General features: G+C 40.5%; 1 protein-coding gene across 1 annotated transcript in view; it reads left to right on the plus strand.

Moving 5' to 3' along the window:
• Nucleotides 1-24,597, plus strand: part of ABCC1 (ATP binding cassette subfamily C member 1 (ABCC1 blood group)) — a 134,555-nt gene that overhangs the window by 44,132 nt on the left and 65,826 nt on the right. Inside the window, exons 3-9 of the mRNA XM_069086559.1 lie at nt 20-145; nt 2,748-2,885; nt 4,191-4,316; nt 16,604-16,665; nt 17,453-17,584; nt 22,633-22,863; nt 23,748-23,925. Of these exons, the coding sequence (XP_068942660.1) occupies nt 20-145; nt 2,748-2,885; nt 4,191-4,316; nt 16,604-16,665; nt 17,453-17,584; nt 22,633-22,863; nt 23,748-23,925 (993 nt within the window). The remainder of the gene's footprint in view (nt 1-19; nt 146-2,747; nt 2,886-4,190; nt 4,317-16,603; nt 16,666-17,452; nt 17,585-22,632; nt 22,864-23,747; nt 23,926-24,597) is intronic.

Here is a 24,597-nt window from a genome sequence, read left to right on the forward strand (position 1 = left end):
ATGTGTGTTTCTTTTCCAGGCCTTGGGCTTTTCGCTATGGATAGTCTGCTGGGCAGACCTTTTCTACTCTTTCTGGGAAAGAAGTCAGAGCATTTATCGAGCTCCAGTGTTTCTAGTCAGCCCTACACTCTTGGGCATAACAATGGCAAGTATGAAATGTCTTGGGTTGGTCGTTGTTGGGTGAGAAACATGATTTTAGGGGGGAAGAGGAATTTTTCCCGACTTTATAACAAATGTCCCCTCTTAGTTTTCTCATATCTTCCTCCCTCAATCTAGGTCATCCTCATCCTCTTCATTTTGTGCCTTTCTCTGTTGAATATCCACTCTTAGCTTAATTGCCTAGATATCACTGGGATTTATCGTATTGTGGGGAAAGGAGCCGAAATAACTAAGAATTGAGCAAATCTTCCAGACATAGGATAATTTCATCTCTCCCACATCCCTCTGTATGTGTATTACAGTAGTGGGGAAGTCCTTTTTCTAATTCTGTGATGATTATGTTCTCCCTGGACCCAGAGAAACCTGATTAGATTTCTTCCTGAGGGTAGTTGAGCATGTTCTCAGTGACTGGTAGAAGTAACTTGCAGTTTTAGAGTGGAATTAATGGAGCAGCAGAAATCAACCACCATCTCCTGGAGACTCTGCTTAATATCCTGGAGGCTTGGGGCTTTACCTAGCCTGCCCCATAGGAATTGTTCTGCCTTATGATAGTGGCCACTTGGCCTCCAAACCATCCTTACTGGACCCATAGATCCTAAGCATCTAAATGGTTCATTCTGGAATCTTCATTCCAGCTGCCCTATTATTTGTTGCTAAAATTTGGGGTGACCAGTTGGTTTTTGAACATGAGTATTTGGGTCCACACACTTTTTGGGTGGCAAGTCATGATGGCAGGGGCATCTCTTATTTTCAAGTCATATTACATTGGTACATTTGGATGCCGTGTATATGCCCCCAGTAACAAACTTACAGTACAAGTTTGTGACATATGGAGGGTTCTGTTTTGCACGAAGGACCTATGACACTGGGATGAAATAGCAGCCATGATAACTATTAATAATAATAGCTGATGGGTGGCTAGGTGGCGCAGTGAGTAAAGTGCTGGCCCTGGAGTCAGGAGGACCCGAGTTTGGTTCTGGCCTCAGACACTTAACACCCACACATAAAAAAAACTAGCCATGTAACCTTGGGCAAGTTACTTAACCCCAATTGCCCTCCAAAAGGCAAAAAAAACCAACAACAATAGCAGCTGACATTTATATCTTGCTTTAAGGTTTGCAAAACAATTTACAAATAGTATATCATTTGATTCTTATCCCAGGAGATAGGTGTTATTTATTAACCCCATCTTACAGATGAGGAAACTGAGACAAACAGAGGTTACACAGGGTCACACAGCTAGTAAACGTCTGAGGCAGGATTTAAACGTGAGTCTTGTAGACTCCAGGTCCAGTGCTCTGCTTACTGAACATTATATAGGTGGAATTCTGAGTTTTCAGACCAAAAGTTGCCCTTTTGAAAGGGAGAGATGACTTTATAATAGAACAGCAATTCATCATGGATGCTTAGATGGCCTTTTCAGGGAGTCATAGAATTGTAGAACTAGAAGAAACTTTAGAAATAATCTATTCTAACCCCTTTATTTTACAGAGAAGGAAACGTACCTTATACCTAACAACTGTATAGCACTTTGGATTTGCAAAGCTTTTTAAATAATGACATTATCTCATTTAGTTCCCATAATCTGGTTGCCTTTTAGGGTTATTGTGAGGATCAAATAAGACATATATATTTGTACACATATACAAATACACACACATATAAAGCACTTTGCAAACTCAAGATCTTATCATTATAATATTTATATTATTATTACTACATTATTTTAGGCCTTATCATTATTATTATTTTAACATTTTGGTTTTGGCCATGGATTAGAATGGTACGTGTTTAGTTGAATCTAAATGGCCCTCTTGGATTCCCTAATATATCTTGGTGGTATTTTTCATTTAACTCTTGGGAAATAGTTTGAAGACTGTTAAAAAAAATACTGAACATAGAAAAGACGGAGCCTCAGTTTACTTCTTCAAAAATTGCCGATAAATGTTGTCTTAACAAAAAGTGTAGTCCCTTAGAGGAGTTAAACAAAATGAGACTTAGCTCTCAACACTGTTCATCAACAGGCATTTATTAAGTTTACTCTATGACAGGTATACTGAATGCTGGGGATACAAAGAAAACTAAAAGCTGGGAGATGCCTTTTTGTGTGGAAAGAAACTACCCTAAGACCGAGATCTCTGGATCTCCATTTAGATCAGAGTTTCCCAGGCCAAAACGCTACAGATTGGCCAGTATATAAAGTTTCTGCCACAGACCACTGTCCCTTTTATATTCTCTGTTCTGTGGCTCACAAGTAGGGGACAAAGAGTTGAGGAGGAGGAAGAGCTCAAATTCAAGGAGAAGATGGAATCATTTTTTAAAAATTACTTTGTAGGTTTTTTTCTTTTAAAAAGTATAGATGGCTGGTAGTCATAGTTTTGTTTACTAGTAAAAATTTGTTGTTCAGTCAGCAGTTAGGAAGCATTGGTGGCCAGGGGAAAACTTGTTCTCTTAGTCTGTTATGCAGCACTCAGACTCTTGTGGGGACTCTGAGAAAAATGTCATCTTCCTAATGGTTTCCTCTGTGTGTGTGTGTGTGTGTGTGTGTGTGTATATGTGTGTCTATTTTGTGTTCATTTCTTCTCCAGTTGCTTGCTACCTTTTTAATTCAGTGCGAGAGAAGGAAAGGAGTCCAGTCCTCAGGGGTCATGCTTACTTTTTGGCTCCTTACCCTGCTATGTGCTGGCATTATCCTTCGATCCAAAATCCTGTATGCCTTAAGAGAGGTAAGTAGTCTCTTGGTTACCTCCTGTCCTTGAGTATTGTCTCCTCCATGAAAGGTGTCTGCCTTTCATGTTCCTGGTATTGCATGGCCTGTGGATCTGAATGCTTGATAGCATAGGGATATCACCCCTCACCCTCTGAGAGCAAGGACCAGGTTGGGGGTAAGGCCTCCATATGGTAGATAGTACTTTGTAGACTAACCAGCTAACTGTAAATAATACGACAGGCCACCATCCCATGTCCTTCAGCATGAGAGCAGGCAGGAAGGCACCCCTTTCCCCGAGCAGTGAAAAGCTTGTCCCAAAATAACCTCTGTATGGTAAATTCTTATTCTGTCTCTGGGATGAGAAGTTGTGTTTACTTTGTTTCCAAATGTGTGCCTAAGGATTTAAAAAAACATAGTTATTTAAAAAATACTTTAAGTGGAAAGGGCTAAGCCTCAGCTCATTTTTAAAAAATTGCCAATAAATTTTGTCTTAACAAAGCATAGTCCTTCAAAAGAGTTAAGCAGGGGGTGGCTAGGTGGCACAGTGAATAGAGCACCAGCCCTGGAGTCAGGAGGACCTGAGTTCAAATGTGATCTCAGACACAACACAAAAACTAGCCGTGTGACCTTGGGCAAGTCACTTAACCCCAATTGCCCTTCCTTTCCCCCTCCAAAAAAAAAAAAAGTTAAGCAGAACTCCATTTAGCTTTCTGTGAGTTTTTTGGTTTTTGGGTTTTTTCTTTTTTTTAGTTTTGGGAGATTGGGGAATGGACCTACAATTTCTTTGCTGTAGGGAATTCCCATTGTGGAATTAATTACCTTTTTCAAAACAGATTGTCTCCTGTTGTGCAGATTACAGTCTTAGAGAATTATCTAGGACCCTGAGAAATTAAGAGACTTGCCTAAGGTAGCATAGTATGGATTAGAAATGGGACTTGAATACAAGTTTTCCTGGCTGGTTTTCTCTCCATTACATCACACCATGTTTCTATAAGAAGTTCTCTTTGTTCCTCAAATAGACCCACATTCCAGAGCAGTATTTCTCTGTGGTAGTTTCCGAACTTTAAATTTCTGTGTTTACCTGGCAGGTTGATTTTGTGCCAGCGACAGGAGTAGACATACACCATAGGGAGTAGCCAGGGGTGGCTGGAATGACTTTATTTTCCCAAGCTGGACATATCCTGGTTGGGAGTAGTAAGGATCAGAGTTAGTGTGTTATAGATGTCTGTTTTTGCCTAACATGTCTCCCCTTCCCCTAATACCCTGAGAGTAGAGGTTCTGAAAGTTGGGTGTTTCTTACCTTTTCCTCTCTTGTGTTCAGAATTATGAAATTGATGTGTTTCGTGATGTCACTTTCTACATTTATTTCATCCTGGTACTGATTCAGTTGATACTGTCCTGCTTCTCAGACCAGGCACCCCTCTTCTCAGAAACCATCAATGACCCTGTAAGTATGAAGAAAAAGAGGGTGTGTGTGTGTGTGTGTAAGTATAAAGGAAAATGAGAGTGTGTGTGGGTGTGTGTGTGTGTATGTGTGTGTAAGTATAAAGGAAAATGAGAGTGTGTGTGTTGGGGGTGACTGGGTGGGCATCATTCTTCTCCAGGCCCTCACTCTCAGCCTGATGGTGATCATGTCAGTATGGTCAGAATGTCATTATTTCCAAGACAGTAGTATGGATCGGGTCAGGAGGGAGATAGCCCTCTGTCTCCTCTCCTGTGTGGGTTCAAAGGGAACTGCATTCTCCTGTACTTGAAGCATTATTTGTAGCCAGCCATCTGTGAACTGAAGATTTTGTAGTGGGAATAGTTTTCTGGCTGCTGAGATACACTAGGACTTGGCCTGGATTGATCTGGACCTGGGCCATTGGCTTTGTGTAGGATTGAACTTCGATGTGTGGCCAATTTATATGGAAGGGAGGAAGGTTCTTTGGTGATGAGATTTTTTTTTTTTTTTAAGAAATCTTTCAGCCAAGGTATCATGGGGGCAGGAGGGAGGAGGGACCTGGAAGTTCTTGTTTTGAGAACTCCTGCCTGGAGACTTAGTTCTGCTGAGGAAATGAGCTCTTAGAGAATTTAGTTAGCAAGGGGCAGGGGGTGAGAGAGAGAGAGAGAGAGAGAGAGAGAGAGAGAGAGAGAGTGTGTGTGTGTGTGTGTGTGTGTGTGTCAGTGTCTGTGTCCATGTCTGTGTCCTTGTCCTTGTCCTTCCCTTACATTATCACTTTAGGGATCTAAAAGCACCTATTGAGTGGTTATTTGCCTGTGGTGCTATGCTGGATAAGGAAGAGTGAGTCATACATGACCCTGTGGATAATTAAAGTCTACACATGGGACAAATACACAAATAAGACCAAAAATATATGTTGTTTACAAGTCATAAGTTTGTGATTAATGAAGTAGTGGTGGGGGGTGGGGGGGAGAGAAGAGGCACCTGAAATTTCATACTCTGGGTAGCTTTAGGATAAATCATTATCTCTTTGCCAACAAATTCAGGAAAATGGAAGAGAGGATGGGGTTTTCTGAGTGCTGAATCTTTTGGGGATTAAGATGATAGAGTTCTTATGTACTTCCTGAGTGCAGTGACAGGATGTAAAGTAGAATTCATGGTGTTTTTTTTTCATTTCTTTCTCTTCTTCCCTCCCTCCATTCCCCTTTGCCTGCATCAGGCTGATGACATTAGCTTTTGTGGTATTCTTTTGAAAGAATGAGGTTCTCAGTGCCCAGCCCTGGCGAGCAGAGACTGGAATGTGCAGGACTGGGGAATGTTCCCACCTCCTTTCTGTTTTAGAGAGGCTTCTGGAAACTCTCAGCTGGACCATGGCAGTTAACCTTAAATCTGGGATGAATGACAGGTTGCAGAGAAAGATGGATGGGGAGCAGGGCTTGGGAGGGGGAAGTTCCATTATTTCTAGGAATAAAAGAAAAACTCCAAAACAGCCCTTCTCAATGATGGCAGCCTCTGCTGGTGCTAGTCTTTTCTCCACAGAGGATATTGTTCCAGGTAGTGTTGAAACTTGTCTTAGACAACCTCTAAAGGGCTTGACAGATTTCATAGAGCACTTCGTAGTTGGCAAATATTTGTGCAGGCTGATAAATTTTCGATATTTAACTATACAACTGGCTGTGAGCATATGTTGTTTAGGTTAACAAAATCTATAGTTAGCTAGCTTTCCCCCCCCCTTTGGTTTTGCTCTTTTAAATAGTAATTTTTCTACTAGAACTATTTCAGTTGGTTAAAACAAAATTTATTAAGTAGGTTACAAAGAAAACATGTCTTCCAATGATTAAAAGCATTCCCTTGTGTTGCTAATTATCCTTTCATATTAATTTGTCTCATTTCCCTCCCTAAACTGTGTGAGCTCCTTGAGGCAGGGACTGGATACCTTTTAGTATCCTCCACATGCCTTCTTTATTTATTGTTATTATTATCATCAGTAGTAATAATAATAGTTGACCTTTATGTAGCGCTTTCTGGTTGGTAATATGCTTTGTACATATTTTATTTGATCTTCACAACAGTCCTACGAAGCGAGTGCTGCAAGTATTGTTGTCTCCATTTTACAAGTGGGGAAACTGAGGCTTATCGCTGTTAATTGACACTTGCTCTTCGTTATATAACTTGTAAGGGTCAGGGGCAAGATTTGAAGCCAGAGCTCTCCTGGCCTTCCCACAATGTCACCTGCCTCCCCTAGTACAGAACAGGCACTCAGTAAATCCCCTTTGGTCATTATTAAAAGCTATTACTCAGCGTGAGTGGGTGCCCATGACTGATTCTTACCCGTCCGTGTCCCTGAATCAGCCTCTCTTATCAATTACAGAATTTTGTTTGTTTTGAAACAAGATTTTTCAGTATCTGTGGTTTGTAGACATGTTAGTTGTTCTCTCACCTCCTGGGTACAGGTACTAGAGGGGAAGGTCATGGCTAACGGTTCATTTCTGGGTCCAGAGCAGATATGTTGTAATGATTTGGTGAGGAGGGATCCTGCACATTTGTGCTCCAATCCTCTCTTTTTTGGGGGGGTGGGGTTAACAAGCTTACTTTAATCAAACATATATTATTTACCTAGTTCAGGGGAAAAAGGTCAGCACTCCAAACTTCAGAGTATACAGACAGAATTATCAAGACAGAGAAACAGATCAAGCAGACAGGTTTCCAAACTGTCCAACAATTATATCCGTACCAAATCATAGTTACCATCAACATCTGGGTTTTTCAAAGCGAGGGGGGGGCGGCTCTCAACAACGGCTTCCCAGAGTCCCATCTGATCAAATCACAGAACACTTCTCAAAGTGAGCCTCAAAACAAAGCTACACATCAGGGCTTATATAGCCTTCTCCTGGCTCAGAGAATGTAACAACCCTCTAGACCCACTGCCCAATCAAAAAGTATCTCCTGAGAAACAAGCCTCCCACCATAGGCTCCAGGTACACTTAAGCCTAGGGGCAGGGAAGACCTTAAAAATTTACATTCCCTTTACATTCAGCCCCAAGATCTTTCACGCCCATAGCATAGTCAGTTTACTTTTGAATTAGCACTAAACATCTCTTAGGTCACATTTTCAAGATACAGAACTAAAGTTACCAAACTGGCCACTGGGCCTTAAACAAACATAAAATACATGGCATTATCACCTCAATTCAAAACAAGTATCCAAATAAAGTTCTCTTGGGCGGAGGGGGGTGTCCTTCCCCTCACACAGCTCCAGCCCTTGCTCCCAAGCTCTGAGGGGCAGCTGGGCAACAAAACCAATAGGGTGGGGTCCTTGGGGGTCCATGGCCCTTCACCCCACTCACCATAGTCACAAGTGCATCCTCCCCCTGGGTCCCAAACTGTGGGATCCAGCAAGGAAACACACTCAATGCCCCTGCTTTGCTGCTCAGTTCTTATCTTTTCCTGTGGCTGAATTCCGAACTCCTGGGCTCTTTCTCCTCCTGCAGGCAGCAGCCGCTCCTGGCTTCTGCCCAGGTCCCGATGCAGGCAGCTCACCATTTCCGCTCTCAGCTCAGCGAAGTCTGTATGCAGGCCATTCTTCTCTCCTGCTCCACGGCTCCACAGAATCACAGCTACCACAACTGGGAAACAAACAATTATCCCAGCCCCCATACTTTCCTTTTACTCTGCAGATCCTGTTCGTGACGCCATTTTGTAGCAGCAAGCACCCCAAGCGTCCTAAGGGTTTGCTGCCACCACAGGTTCTTGGATCTGCTTTGTTAAAGGAAAGCAACTCAAAATGGGTTAACAAGCTTACTCTAATCAGTCAGATATGTATTGTTTACCTAGTTCAGGGGAAGAAGGTCAGCACCCTAAACTTCAGAATATACAGACAGAATTATCAAGACAGAGAAACAGATCAAGCAGACAGGTTTCCAAACTGTCCATCCATACCAAATCACAGTTACCATCAACATCTGGGTTTTTCAAAGCAGGGGGGGTGGGGCGGCTCTCAACAATGGCTTCCCAGAGTCCCATCTGATCAAATCACACAAGACTTCTCAAAGTGAGCCCCCAATCCTCTCTTACATCAGCAGGACTACTTGTACCTGTGTCACCTTGTGTCAGTATCCAGGTGAGAGAGGAGGTAGTGTTGGGCTATGAGCAAGAATACTGAGTTCTAGTCCTGGCTCTTATGTGTTGTAGTAAATAATTTCACCCCATCCAGGCCTCAGTTTCCTCCCTGGTAAAATGAAGGGATTGGACTAGACACTTTTAAAAAAAAAATTCTTGCCCATGTTCTCTGCTAGGTGCTGGGAAGTTTAAATAGGACATACATCCTCCCTTCTTGGAGCAAAGGTTAAGACATCCTCTCTGACTCAAGTCCCTCCTTATTCTAATCCACTCTTTACTTAGCTGCCAAAGTGATTTTCCTGAAGTCAATCTGACCACATCAACATCCTATCAACAAACTACAATGACTCCCTATTACCAGCAGGATCAAATATAGCATCTTCTGTTGGACTTTTGAAGCTGGTTCTCTTCTACCTTTCCAGTCTTCTAATACTTTATTCCTTCTGAACATTCTTTGATCTGGTATCATTGGCCTATATGCTCGTCCTCAAATGAGACAGTCCATCTCCTGACTGTGCTTTTTTTACTGGATACCCCCCCCCCCCACACATTTAGAATGATCTTCTTCCTTGCCTCTGCCTTGTGGGGGTTTCCCCAGCTTCCTTTAAGACAAAATTTGAATCTCATCTTTGGCGAGAGGCCTTTCCTCATCCCTAGAGATTACTTTGAGGTTACTTCCCGTTATATTATAAGTATCTTAAATCAAAAATAAAGATTTAATTTGCTTGCATGTTTTCTTCTCTATCAGTATGTGTACTGCCTGAGAGCAAGGATATCCTTGTATCCTCAGTGCATATCATAGTGCTTGATACTTAATTATTACTGTGCTTAATTAATACTGACTGTTATCACAGTAATCCTGCAATATTATAAACACATTGGAAAATTGCAAACTAAGTCCTTTCTGAGGTCTTGAGTGGAAAGGTTATTCCTGATCAAGAATCAAGGAATGCTTCCTAGAAAAGCAATTAAATTGTGCTTTTAAGGATGGGCAAGATTTGACAAATACAGTGGAAATTATATTTGTAAGGAACAGCATTAAAAAAAAGACAACAGTATTATTTCTGGGGGAAGTGAATAGTCCTCTTTGGATGGAGTAAAATGTGTGGTGGAATAAAATGAAATTACAGTCTAGAATAAAAAAGGCCAGTTGATTATAGAGAGCTTTGAACATGAGACAAAGGAGATTTGAACTTTATTCTTTAGGCATTAGGGAGCCACAGAGATTCTAGAGCAGATGAGTCATATCCATGTATAGAGGAGAGATCATTCTGGTTATGATATGAGGGATAAATTTGAAGTGGAAGGAAGTGAAGGTAGGAAGACTTTTTCAGTGTTAATGTAATGATCTAGATGGGTATTAATGAGAGTTTATAGTAGGATAGTGAGTGAGGGAGTAAGAAGGAAGCGGGTAGGGATATTCATACAAAAGAAGTTGTAGAAGTCAAATCAGCAGACCTTGAACTCATTTGGGAGGTAAAGGTGAACAAAGAGTTAAAAGATTCAAATTTGGGAGACTGGATGAATTGTGGTACTGCTGACAGAAAGAGTTAATTCTCTCATCAAAATCCCTGTTCCTGACACGAGATCTAGAGAATCTGATTCTGCCTACTCTGCCCTCCTTGATGAGTCTCACACCCCATATGGTGAGGACATTTTTTCTGGTATTATTTTCTTCAGGCTTCCTCTTCAGTTCGATAAGAACTACTCTGTCCAATCTTTCTCGTAATTTGGGGCCTTCTTGGATTAGGCAGATTCTGGGCACAGTCCAAAAAGAAAGAAGGAACCCTAGATCCCTGGGAAGTTTTCATTTCTGTTGATGACTGTTAGGCTTTGCAGTTCCCTGAGATTAAGAGGTTAGAAGAAAGGAAGAGATGTTTGCTGAATGTCTTTAGTTATATTTAACAAGGCTAATCTACTGAAAATTAGGTGTGAGGTTTTGTAATGAGGCTTTACTCAGATTTTTCTTTGGGGTAAGAGGTAGGGATGAGGTAGAGTAGCAGCAGAAGGAACTGAGCTTATATTACCTTGAGTAGCCAAAGTCTGTAGAGAGTGTTAGGATGTTTTTTGTGTGAAGACTACTCCTCTGTTGTACTTATCTTGCCATGCATGTTTGACCAGCAGATATTGTACTGATCTGAGACATCTGACCATAGCTGTCTTGGACTTTTTTGCAGTGATATTGAGGTTCTCTTGAAAATTGCCTTGCTTTGATCCCCAGCACTTAGCACAGTGCCTGGCATACAGCAGGAGTTTAATAAATACTTGTCCACTGATGGCCTGATTCCCAGTAAAAAAGGTACATCACCATAGCCATGCTACTTTTGCTTTCCTAAAATTAAATTTCCAACAGCCCCCTCCATCCTTATCTAGCAAAGTAATATCCAGCCTAAAGAGCCCAAATGATTCGAGTGCTAGACTCACAGATATACAGTAAGAAAGAACCTCAGACAGATTAAATGACTTGCCTAAAATCACCTGGTTAGCTCATAAGTATAATAACTTAGATTTGATCCAGATTTTTACTTCTTTGTTTAGTAGTCTTTCCCCAACACTATGCTTGTGGGATCTTGGGCAAGTTAGTTAACTTTGTTTCCCCATCTGTAAAGTAAGGCATTAGGCCAGAAGATGGTCTCTAGGATTCTTTCTCTTTCCAGCTTTAACATTCTCTGATTCTATAAAATTGAAAATCTTTAATTCTAATATAGTTGGCCTCTTGGAGTCAGTTTAATGTACCTGATTTTGAAGCCAGGAAGTGTTGAATATGACAAATACTGATAGTGCAACCCTGGCTAAGTCCCTTAACCTCTCAGTGCTCTAGTCAACTCTCTAAGACTATAATTTGCAGAAAAGGTCCCAACCTGTATTGGCAGAGGATGCTTTCTCCCCCTTAGGAGTTCCATATAACAGTGGATTCACAGGTCCAATACTTATCCCTATCCTCTGTGGCTGATCTTGGACTTTAAAAGGCTCGTAACACCAATACTGTAGAGGATTTGCGTTTCATTTGATTGGCTAACAGTGTTGGAAAGCGGTCGCCAAAAAGGAGAGGTAGAGAGGATTAATTCAGTTCGTTGAGGTCCTGTGGAGAAACAGAGCATGTGACCTTTCCTGAATGAGTTTCTGAGCCATCACTGAAACAGTGAGCTTTGCTAGTATGAATGATTTGACATAACAGGTGCTACTTCTGATTGCTCCATAAATCCCATAAACTGGTGACTTTCTTTATTCACTTGGCACTAAAGATGGAACCCAGAAGGACCCACTCTTTTGGAACCCAGAAAACCCCCCACAAAAAAAGGGGGCACATGGAGTTGTAGCTGGTGGTTTGGCTGTGTAGATGGCCTGACTCTCCCTGATCCCCATCCACTTCCCTTCTAAGAGAGGAATCCAGAAAGCCTTAAGGATGCTGTTGTCTCAGGGCTTCTTATACTCAGCACAGTCTCTAAGGCCACATTCTCCTCTGCGGCTAATTTAATGCTTAGTCACAGGCTTAGCAGCTGTCCTTGGGAGGGAGTCCCTCAGAGAGCTCTAGAGTCTCAGCGGCTTTAAGCTAGGACGTCCAGTGTTTGTAGAGATCATGTTGTCTCTGTCCTCCCTCTGCTGGTCCTTTGCTTCAGCCCTGGAAATTAGCTAAAGGTTTTTCTGGCCGGTGTGACAGCTGGCTAAAGACTGAACAGACCTTGACTGCCCCCTCTCTCTTCCACCCACTCCCCCTAACCTCCCTCTCTGTGCTTCTCTGCCTTACCTTGCTGTCAGGGTATCTTGGTTGTGTCTATTAAGGCATGCAACTGTGGGCATTGGCCTATGGAGTGCACTTATTTGGAAGGATGGAAGAGTTAGAAACCAAACAGATTTATTCATAGTCCTGTAAAATCTTGTTAATTTGGGGTAGAACTTCTGTCCCAAACCGTGGAGTGTTCTAGAAACTAAAATGGTTTCTTTGTTGCTATTATAACTGGCATTCCTGTAATGCATTAACATTTGCCAAAGCACCCTCTTTCCATGTCTTAACTTATTTGAGCCTCAGAACAACCCTATGAGGTAGGTTCTATAGGTATTATTCCCATTTTTCAGATGAGGAAACTGAGACCTCGGGGTTTTAGTCAGCAGGCATTTATTAATTTCTAACTTTGTTTTAGACATTGAGAATATTAAGAAAGCAATGAAATAGTCTCTGTCCTTTGGGAGAGAGAACAAGTATGTTTTTTAAGTGAATACAAAATTAATGTAATTTCAGGGGGAAGACAGTAGCAGCTGGTGGCGAGATGGTCAGGAAACAGCCCGTGTAGAAGATGGTTTTGAGCTGAGCATTGAGGGAAACTAGAGATCTAAGAAATGGAAGTCGGGAGAGAATGTTTCCTAGGAATGGTAAAGCAGTTTGCCCATGGTCCCATAGCTGCTGACAGATGGAGTTTGAACCTAGGTCTTCCATGCAGTGTCTGGCCCTCTGGACCAGCACCAGTAGTAATAGCTTGTGTTTATATATTACTTTAAGGTCTACAAAGTACTTTCCTCATGGTAACTCTAAGAGGTAGGTAGTGCAAAGTATGATTTGTCTCCATTTTTAAAGGATGAAACTGAATTACAGAGAGGCTGTTTAATTGCCTGTGGTAGAACAGCTTTTAAGTGTTGAAGCCACATTTGGAATCTAGGCCTCTCCTAACTTCAGGCTCTAAGCATGGAGGTATGTAAGGTCATTGAGATGAGTTAATTAAAATATGTATTACACATGTATGTATGTATATATGCATTTATATTAATGCTTAAAATTGCAGTAAGCTTTTGAGATAGAAACACCCTCCCCCCACACACACCTACCATAAAATGGATTTTGGAAATCATTTAGTTCAACTTCCTCATTTTACAGCTAAGGAAACTGACCGAGACCCAGATATATTGTGATGTTCCTATGGTTGCTTAGCTAGTTAGCAGCAGACACGGGGCAGCAGCCTGTCCTTGACTCCCAGCATAAAGCATAAGTACATTCTGCCCTATTGCTTCTCTGGCTTCAAGCCGTTTTGTCTGTCCCCAGCACAGAGGATAGGCGGAATAGAAAAGCTTATGCCTTACTTGATTGTAAGTAAAATGGTGGGTTTACGGACACCTCTTACTCTAAAAATGTAGCAACTACTTCAGGACCATGAAAGTTAACTTCTTTTCTGTGAAACATTCGAGAACACAAGAGGCCTTTCCTTCCTTCACCCTTGGCTTCCCACGTGTGTGAAAAAGTACAGCTGTTACAGCCCTGGTCAGACCAGACTTGTAGGTTTCTCAAGCTATGATTTTGGGAAGGGAGAGAAGAATGGAAGGAGCATACTGTTCTTAAGAAGGTCAAATAATGCTGCTAAGCTGCTAGCATCTTCTTATGAAGTAAGAGGCCCCAGATCGGCATCCAGAGAACAAAGCAGTCCTTTGTTAATAATGCCATTCTTTGAAACTCTTTACTTGCTGAGAGCCCCCTTTACCTCCTCCTCTCCCAGGGCCGAGTTTTAAATCTCATGGGTTCTTAATTACTGGAATATGAATTAATGAGGTTCTGTAGTAACGCTTTGGGATGAAATCCTCTCAGACTCTGCCCTGTTCAGCATATCCGAGATATTTGGCCTTTCTGGATGAAGGTGGTCTCTATAGGCAGCCTTGGAGTCTGCAGTTATCAGTCCAGGGCAAGTATCTTTTGTGGGTAATAGGAGTGCCTTAAAAAAAAATCATGCTTGAATTAACTTAAATAGATAAACTGTAGAAAAAAAATTAAAACTTAGCTCAGTGGTGTTTTTATTTCTATATGATTCTTTGGGTCTTGGCTATTTCGAGATACCTGTGATCTTGATTTCTTGTCCCATGTGCCCTTCTACAATCAACTTTTCAAATTTATATTTAGTCATTTCTCTGTTAATCAGAGGAGCCAGTTGCATAAATAATGTAAAATATTAGATAATTTCTAAATCATTACTCTTTAAACTTATATATACATCCACATATATAACGTATGTCTTTATAAAAGACTCTCCAAAAGTTTAATAATTTAGGTTGGGAATACAATTTGGGAGGGATCCAGACGTGTAATTTCTTTGGCATAGGGAACTTCTAGTATGGAGATTCCCTTCATCATTGCAGACCCACAGATTGTAATCTTAGAGAGTTGTCTAGAGCCCAGAGAGGTTCGATGACTTGCCAGTAGTCACACAGCTAGCATTAATCATTCAGCAGCATTTATTAAGTGCCTGTGTCTGCCGGGCACCATACTAGGGATTAGAGATACAAATACAAAAGCGAGCTAGTCCCTGTTCCCAAAGAGCTCCTCTTCTTCTGTGAAAGGATACAATCAACTCCTTGGGGTTTCTGGAACCCAACTATGACTATAATTATCTCTGTTTGGACACTATTCATTCCCTTCCTGTTATGGTTATACCTGTTTGGCTAGACTCTGGTTTGTCAACCTCTCTTCCTTCAGATGTGGGGCTTAAACCTGTCTGTCTTTCTTCCAAAAAGTCTTAGTTTAGGGGAGGCTAGGTGGTGCAGTGAATAGAGCACTGGCCATGGAGTCAGGAGGACCTTGAGTTCAAATCCAGCCTTGGACACTTAACATAAAAAACTAGCTGTGTGACCTTGGGCAAGTCACTTAACCCCAATTGCCCTACCTTCCCCCTCCCCCCCAAAAAAAGAAAAAAGAGATGATGAGCAGGTGGATTTCAGAAAAACCTGGAAAGGTTTATATGAACTGATGCTGAGTGAAGTAGCTGAACCAAGAGAACATCATACACAGTAATAGCTGCATTGAGCGATGACCAATTTTGATAGACTTAGCTCTTCTCAGCAATACATTGATCTAAGATAATTCTGAAAGACTCAGTATGGAAAGGAGAACTATGATGTCTGAATGCAGATTGAAGCATACTGTTTTCTCTGTTTTTGTTTTTTCTTTCTTGTGGTTTTTCCCTTTTGTTCTGATTCTTCTTTCACAACATGACTAAAGTGGAAATATGTTTAATATGATTGTACATGTGTAGCCTATGTCAGATTACATCCCATCTTGGGGAAGGGGAGGGAGGAAAAAAATAAGAGAGGTATTCAGTGAGGGAGATCAAGGAGGGAGTGCACTTCAGGCATATGGAAGGTCCAGAGCCTAAGCAGTGATGGGATATGGGGTATCTTGTCTTGTTCGAGGAGTGTAGAGGCCAGTTTGGTTGTATTCCGTGGTGCCAGAGGGAGAGGAATGTCCAGTGAGGCTGGAAGGGTTGGTTGGTTTGGGCCCGGTCATGAAGGACTTTAAAGCAATAAAAGCCACCAGAGCTGACTAAGTGGTGGAATTTCATGGTCCAAACTTCACTTAAGGAAAATTATTTTGGCAGCAGTGGTTAGGACAGGCTGGCGTAGGGAGAGACTTGAGGCTGGAAGACTAGTTAGGCTGTTCCAGTAATCTAGGAGAGAGGTGGCAGCTCTGTGAGTGGAGAGGAGATGGATTCTTTAGACGTATAACATCTGTGCTGCCCCTTCTGCCCCAGGTTAGGCTAGCAAATTCACCTTTCTAATACCTAGAATTAATTTGCATTCACCTTATCAGATACCCACCTGTTATTAAATCTGCCATCCTAGGAAACAGAAAGGTATGGTTCTCCTAGGGAAGCCATATTGCACAGAAGCATTTTCTGTAGATAATCAAAAAGTGAACAATTGAGAGTTGTCTGTATTCTCTTGTAAATAAAATATGTCCTTTAGCTTCATATTTTGTTAAAGGTCTTCATGACTGTGAACTCAACTGTGGGCCTCTTTCCTTATCATTTTCTTTTTAAAAAATTATTTTAAAAGCTTAGATTCCAGAATTCAACATTAAGCTCTGTGGTGGTTGGTGTTGGGGGCAGGTGAATTACACTGTGTGTTTGAACCTAGACAATACTTGTTAGTGATGTGTTTTGGATTTTTTATGGACCTGTTGTGTGCTCCTCTGAGAAAAGGTCTTTGAAGATTGAAGGTAGTGTCTTTTTTTTTTTTTAAGAAGTCATTATAACTTGGGAGAGAGAATACCATTTTTGGTGCCAAATTGAATATGTTAAAGTGATCGAATGTCACCAAAGCAGAAGAATAAGGTGTCAGTTACTACTTTAATAGCCCTAGTGTATGTGACTTAATTATTCTGTTTTTTTTCCCCTCTATCTCTTTTTTCCCAATAGAATCCCTGTCCGGAATCTGGCGCTTCCTTCCTTTCCAGAATCACCTTCTGGTGGATTACTGGGTAAGGACACTGAACCCTTCCTCCTACCTGTATTTCTGAACTGATTGACCTCACAGATTGGGCTCTCTCCTCTGCTTGTATGTAGGTATTGTGGCCAATAAGAGTTGTGTATTCATGAGTGGATTGGTACCTTCACTCAGTTTGCCCATCTGTAAAAATGGGATGGTGATACTTCCATGCCACCAACCTACAAATATACTCCTCTCTCAAGTCAAGAGTTATAAAAATGAAAAAGACTTTGAATCATTCGACAGGGAAGGACTGGACCACTTGAAGTTATTTTTTCTACATTAGTACTGTCAAACTCAGATAGAAACAGGGACCATTAAAGGATCCCTTTGGGCCACTTAATTGACTTAGTTTTAGAATGTAATGTTTCCTGTGTTTTCTTGTATTTTATTTATTTTGTCTAATATTCCCCTGTTAAACTTTTAAAGTTTTATTTTTATTTTCAGTTGCAAATTTTCTCCCTCTACCACCCATTGATAAAGCAAGACATATGAAACTCAATATATATTATGAAATCACGTAAAACATATTTCCATATTACACATTCCCAGTTACATTTTACTCTGCTTTGGGCCACTCTCAGGATTTCTGTGGACTGCATGTGATCAGTGTCTCTGTTCTACACGATCATTTTTCAAGGTTTATCCTGGTTTTCTTTTTTAGTCATTAGAATGATCCAGAAGGTGAGGAGCTCTTTTTTCATTAGTAGTCTGTCTTCTGGTACCGACATGCAGATCTACTTGCCCTCTCACACAATTCCTCTGTGCTTCCAATGTAGGTTGATGGTCCAGGGATATAAATGTCCTCTGGAGGCTACAGATTTGTGGTCCCTGAATCCTGAAGACACCTCTGAACAGGTGGTGCCTGTTCTGGTAAAAAACTGGAAGAAAGAATGTGCCAAGTCAAAAAAGTATGTACCATGGATAGACTGATGATCTAGGCTTCTGATTAATGAGTATAGAACAGTCTTTCCCAGGAAGGTCTGTGATATATAAATCTGGGGACTTTGCCAGTTGTTAATCATAGCATCATCAAGGCCAGAGTTTTAATTGTTTAGGCTATTAGTGTAAGGTAGTGGTTCTCAACTTTTTGGCTTTCTTGACCCCTTTACACGCTTAAAAATTTTTGAGGAACCCAAAGAGCTTTTGTTTTTTTTTTTAACTATTTTTTAGCTGTTTTTTTTAAACTGTATTTGTTGTATTTGGTATTGGTATTTACTCTACTGTACTATAAATTAAAACCTATACTTAAAAAATTATCAGTTATTAAAATAATAATAAATCCCATTTCATGTTAAATAACATTTTTATGAAAAAAAAAATGGTTTTTCTTTTTTTTTTGAGTGGGGGAGAGGGGAAGAGAATACAAGGCATTTGGGGTTAGGTAACTTGCCCAAGGTCACACAGCTAGTAGGTGTCACATGTCTAAGGTCAAATTTGAACTCAGATCCTCCTGACTCCAGGGCTGGTGCTCTATTTACTGTGCCACCTAGCTGCCCCACCCCCCAATTTTTTTTTTCTGAAACAAAAACAATTAGAGTGATATTTTTTTACATATTTTTTGCAAGTCCCTCCACTGTCTGCCAAAATAAAAGGCAGCTGCATTCTTATACCTACTTCTGCATTCAATCTATTGTGGATACGTTGTTTTGATTAAAGTATACGAAGAAAATCTGACCTCACACAAATATGTAGTTGGAAAAACAAGCAATATTTTAATAGACATCTTAGTATTATTATAAAAATAGTCTTTATTACATGTATCCCCTGATTGGGTCTCAGATCCCCAGGGGTCTGAGTACCACACTTTGAGAAGCCCTGGTGCGGTGCATTAATTAAGCCAAGATTGTAGATTCCATCTCCATACAGATACATATGTATATGGGAGGAAAAGCTCTCTTTCTCATCTATGTACTACCACTCCAATCCTTGGCAGGATAACTTAGACTTCCAGTCATAAGAAGAACCAAGCAGAAGGACTTCAGTGGCTTTGTGCAGCTCTCACTGATGCTATTGGGAAAACAACCCAATGTCCCAAATCAGCTGCTGCTGTATCAGTAGCTTCCTCTTTGTAAGCAGAGGAAATCATATTTGGAAGACATGCATTTAGTCATTGTTGATTGTTGGGAGAGTAAACTATGGGGCTTCCATGCCTTTCTTGCTTGGTGTGAGCATTCTGTTATTATGCTAGGGAAAGTAAATATGTGATTGTGTTATTGGTTGTGTTTATAGATACCTGATCATGTTCCTGGCTTTGAGAGGGGGAAATATGGGGTATAGCTGCTGAAACCAGAGTTTGCCTAGACTTGGGTTGTATCTCTTGAGGGAGGACTTCGTTTCCTGATTTGTTTGTGCTCTGGCCTTGTCCTGGGGCTTAGGCAGCCATGATAAGTTAGCCAACAGGTTTGTTGGTAGGGTAGATTTTCTGGCCAGGATTCTATCACTATGGGAAATGGGCCCTTGTCCTTCTTTATCCCCACATGACTAAACTAGACCTGGAAAGAGGCAAGTTCCCAGGATCCACATCAGAGAAATCAAGAGAACCTTGCTAGTTCGAGAATTCCTCAGTTTGATTGTACTCTGGGCTTTTCTTAACTAAGGGGTCAGGGACACTTACTATCTTGGCATATTCTAGTTGCTCTATATATGATGCAATCATTAATCATTCCTGTACTGTAGAGTAGAACAGACCATTCAACTTTGTTTTTCCTTTTTATGCTTCCATTGGGGATCAGGAACACAGGGTTACCTTGAAAATGAGAGGTAGTCCTCAGAACAGCTAGATACTATTTATTTGCTCATAGAAAAATTAAGGTTGTGTAGAACAAGCAAACTCAGCTACCTGCTTTCCTCATCATCTTTACCCCCTACTTTGTAAATTTTATTAAGGAAGTTTATTAAATACAATGAAATTTTTTTTGGAGGGGGAAAGGCAAGGCAATTGGAATTAAGTGACTTGTCCAAGGTCACACAGCTAGTAAGTTTCAAGTGTCTGAGGCTGAATTTGAATTCAGGTCCTTCTGACTCCAGAGCTGGTACTCTATTCACTGTGTCACCTAGCTGCCCCCTAGTGAATTTTTTTTACAAAAAATTATGTCCCATTTGAACAACATGAATAAAAATTAGAACAAAAACTAGTGGGGATCAAGTCACATCTAGTAATTGTAATATTTTTAAAATAAGTTTATTGATGTTTTTTGTTTTTTACATCATCATAGTTTTCCCCAGTATACCTTTCTCTCCTCCTACCAGAGAGCTATCCCACTTTAAGAGAGAGAGAGAGAGAATCAGTACAACTGACCAGTACATGAAAAAGTCTGAAAATACAGTGTGCAGCATCTTTGCACCTCTCAACCTCTTGAAGGGATGGGTTGAGAGAGCCTTCTTATATCAATTCTTTTAAAAAATTTTTTGTATTTTAGGCAGTCAGGGTTAAGTGACTTGCCCAGGGTCACAGAGCTAGAAAGTCTCTGAGGCTGGATTTGAACTGAGGTCCTTCCTTATCCACTGTACCACCTAGTTACCCTTCATATCGGTTCTTTTGAGTCATGCATGATCTTTATAATTTTGCAACAGACTTCTTACCTTATTAATTCTCATTATAATTTCCAAGGCAATCAAAAGATATATTCTGCTATTTCCTCACAAATTACCAAACTTGGAGTGTCTCGTTAGTCACTTAGCTCTGAGTCCTCATCCTAGTTTATTAAATATTCTTTATTCAATTAACCAGAGAAACCTCTGTTCTCATATACTTTTTTTATTACTAAATAACCCCTCTATTCTTCCCCCCGTCTCCTAAGCTTAAATAAACCTCAAGGTTACTGGCTTTACAATTTAATGACTGAGCGATGACCAATGGAAAAAAAAGACAAATAATTATTGACAGTATACTAATTATGAGAAAGTCACAGAACCAGTTACCTTTAATGATTAACTCTGGAAATACCCACTATTCAACTCTTAAAGATGCAAATTTAAATCTCTTCTCAAAATGCTTTTCATAATTTTTTTTTCCCTCAAAAGGAGAACTAAACTCAGTTTTCTCATGAAATATTTCTTCAGGTTCTTTCTCCTTAACAGGTAAATCATCCAAATTCTCAGGAAAGAAGTTCTCTCTCTAGCCATGACAACTAAAATATATTTCAGAATACTAGTTACCTTCCCTGTTAGAGGGCTGTTGAAGCCAGTCTCGTACTAATTTGTAGGACTGGGGCTCCTGCCTTGGCCAGTGGTTTCCTGTTCTCGTGTTCTCTCTCTGGGCCTGCACAACCTAGTCTACTTAATATCCTTTTACGTTCTGCTTTGCCCAGGCCCAAAACCCAGTTACCTGGCGTAGGTCTCTCTAGGCACCCTAAGATCTTCACTTCCTCTATATAAGATCTTTTCTAATTTTTTCCTTGATATAAACTCTCATTTATCTGGAATCTTCCCTTTGACTCAGTCTTAACAGAGTCCTTTCACCCTGCCTTATTTCCTTTACTCTGTACTGTTTTCTTCCCTGGGTCTTCTCTCTGTCATCTGGCATTCAGTCCCTCTGGCTTTGTATTCTCCCATGTCCCATAAGTAAAAAAGGACAAGAATGGATGATATCTCTTGGTAGTAGTGACTGGGAAAATGAGCAATGTAAAATTGGAAAACTGGAAAAAAAAATTGAATGGAGGGACCCCTGCTTTTCTCCCATAGTCCCCTTCTTCCTCGTCTCAAACAGAAAAAACAAACATTAAAAAACTTAAAATACTTCACTAGATTGGTAGCATGTGTATAGATGCATATGTATATTGTATATATAATATATGTATCCATATACACAAAAACACACACATGCATATGTACATTTGTGTGTGTATGTGCATATATATAGATACACACATACACTCACATTACACTTTGACTGGACAGATATCATGAAAAAGTGAAACAACCTCATACAGTAGTGCAGTAGTTTATTAAAACAAGCAACACAGACAAAAATAGGTTAGAGAAGGGAGAAATCCAGATGGGCAGCATGATGGGATAGGCTTTATGGAAGAGGTGATATTTCTTAGGGCTGTGAAGGATAGGAATTTGGCTAGATAGAGAGGTTGGGGGAAAGGAATTCTAGGTAACAAGTGATAGAAGGAAAATTAGGGAGTTGAGAATATTCTATTTGTGTAGCAGGCGATAAGATGGATAGAAAGGCTGTACTTGGATTATGTAAAATAGGTGTCAAACTTGATTGTATATAAAATAAATAGTATGTAAAACAGTAGTCAGACTCACAGCTGTAAAACTCGGATTGAAATGTAAGTGGGAAATGTTTAACAAAATATATAAAAATATAGCACCATATAGATGATCTTCGGGCAGCTAAGTGGCTTAGTGGATAGAGCACTTGGATAAGGCTTGGAATCAGGAGGGTTCATCTTCATGAGTTCAGATCTGATCTCAGACACTACTTAGCAGTGTGATCCTGGGCAAGTCATTTAACCCTGTTTGCTTCAGTTCTTCAGCTGTAAAGTGAGCTAGAGAAGGGCAAGGGCAAACGAAGGTCATGAAGGGTGGGACACAGCTGAAACAACTCCATGGCAATAGATGTCAGTGTATAATTTTCAAAGTCAGCATGCTTCACAGAGATCCATTTCTGTTAAGAGTTTGGTACCACTGATGTAAAACAATGAATATTAGATATGCTGTGTAGGATTTTATCTTATAGACATATGGAAGCTATTGACATTTTTTGTGTAGGGTAATGATATGGAAAAATTAGATGCTTTTAGATGATTAACTTCATGGTAGCCTTCAAGATAGATTGGAAGAGAGTCAGAGAACTAGAAGTTAGTAGCTCGAAAACTAGTGCGGTAATCCAGGTATGGGGGGCTGTCTCTTGAGGGCCTAATGGGTACATTTCTTTGCTAGGGTACATTGTGGTTGACTGGGGCATGTTACCTAACTACATTGCTTTCCTTCTGTCTTTTAGGAAGCCTGTAAAGATCGTGTATTCCTCCAAGGATCCAGCAGATTCCAAAAGGGGCTCCAAGGGAGACGTGCATGAGGAGGTTGAAGCCCTAATTGTGAAGCCCACTCAGAGGGAGAGGGAGCCCTCTTTGTTTAAGGTGTTATACAAAACTTTCGGGCCTTACTTCCTCATGAGCTTCCTTTTTAAAGCACTTCATGACCTGATGATGTTTGCTGGCCCTGAGATCCTAAAGTAAGACCCCTTGAGTTTCCCCCTCTTGTTTTCATTGTTCAGCCCTTTCCCTATGGGAAGCATAACTGGAGTAGTGATACTGAATAACTCATGTGATTAACACTATAATGTAAGATCATATCTTATGTTTAAAAACTACGGTGTCTAGCATATATTTATACCAGGATAGCCCTTATTGGCCACATATGTTACGTTGTTGAGAAAGAAGTCTCTTGTTTATTTTAGTGTCAGAAGCATTATAAAACCCTTGGGCAAGCTGGACTTCTTGTTGTTTTTGTCCTTCCTGGGCCTCAGATTGGGCATCAGTCACTAAACATTGATTAATGTTCCAGGCACTACCCTACGTTCTGGGCATGGAGATAGAATGGTAGAAAGAACACTGAATTTTAGAGTCAGAGGACCTGTGTTTAAATCTCGTCTCTTTTAATTTGCCATGTTACTTAGCAAATTACTGGATCCCTCTGGGTCTCAGTTTTCTCATCTGTAAAATGGGTCAGTACAGTTAGCAAATCTCTTAAGATCCCTCCTGGCTCTAGACTGTGATCCCTTCCTTTATAACTCTGTGGTTCTAAGTCCTGTGTTCCTATAGTCTTGGGGTTTGGAAGCTGAACTAACCAGATAGGCTGTGAGGCAGAGTTTTTCTGAGTGGTTCCCCTGAATTTAGCCAAGATTTTGGCACTTGAGGTTATGTAATCTGTTACTTCCCCAGCTCTGTACCTTACCTTTCTCCTAAGTTTAATTTAATTTAATTTAGTTTTTTTGGCTTTAAGGAGGATAGAAGTATGTGTAAACTGGTTGTTGGCATTTTCTACATTTCATATGGAGGGCATGAGTTTTGTTGCCTCTTCAGCCAGAGTTAATGGGCCTTCCTTGTTCCTTTACAGATTGCTCATCAATTTCGTGAATGACAAGCAGGCCCCTGATTGGCAGGGATACCTGTATACAGCCCTTCTCTTTGTGAGCGCCTGCCTACAAACCCTGGTCCTGCACCAGTACTTCCATATCTGCTTTGTGAGTGGAATGAGAATCAAAACTGCTGTCATTGGGGCCATCTATCGCAAGGTAACTTAAGTTAAAAATCCCTTGACGCAGAGGGCAAGTTATCTTTGGGATCTTTAATTTCTTGTCCCCTTGACCCTGAACTGCAGAATCTACAGTGATGCTTCAGTGAGCTCCGAGACAGGGACTTTTGTTTTGCTCATTAACATATTTTTACTAATATCTTTTGTTTTTACATCACATAGGTTGTCTCCTTTATCTCTTTCCCTCCTTTCCTTCCTAGAGAGCCATCCCATGTAACCATTTTTTTTAATAAAGAAAAAAGAAGGAAAAAATGAGGCAAGATTGTGGAAAGGCATGTATATCAATACATTGCATGTCTAGCTGTGAATTGTTATAGGGATTCTGGAAAGCAAATTGGAATTAAGCAAATAAAAGGGCTACAATAAAATGTCCATAGAGTTTCCCTTGCTGGGCATACACTCCAAAATGGTCATCAAGGAAAAGAACGGCACACCATAACATTTATAGCAGCATTTTTTGTGGTAGAAAAAGAATTGGAAATACCATAGATGCCTACTGACTAGGGGATAGTTAAACAAATTGTGGTATATGAGTGTAATGGAATATCCCTGTGCTGTAAGAAATAATTACTATGGTGAATATAAAGAAACAATATAGACAGCCACTGTAACAATGTAAATGGGAAGAACAGCTACCCCAAAATAATTGAAT

The sequence above is a fragment of the Petaurus breviceps genome, unplaced genomic scaffold, assembly GCF_028583685.1.
Source record: "Petaurus breviceps papuanus isolate PSGF00001 unplaced genomic scaffold, PetGlider_PUasm1.0 118, whole genome shotgun sequence".
Classification (NCBI taxonomy): Eukaryota; Metazoa; Chordata; class Mammalia; order Diprotodontia; family Petauridae; genus Petaurus; species Petaurus breviceps.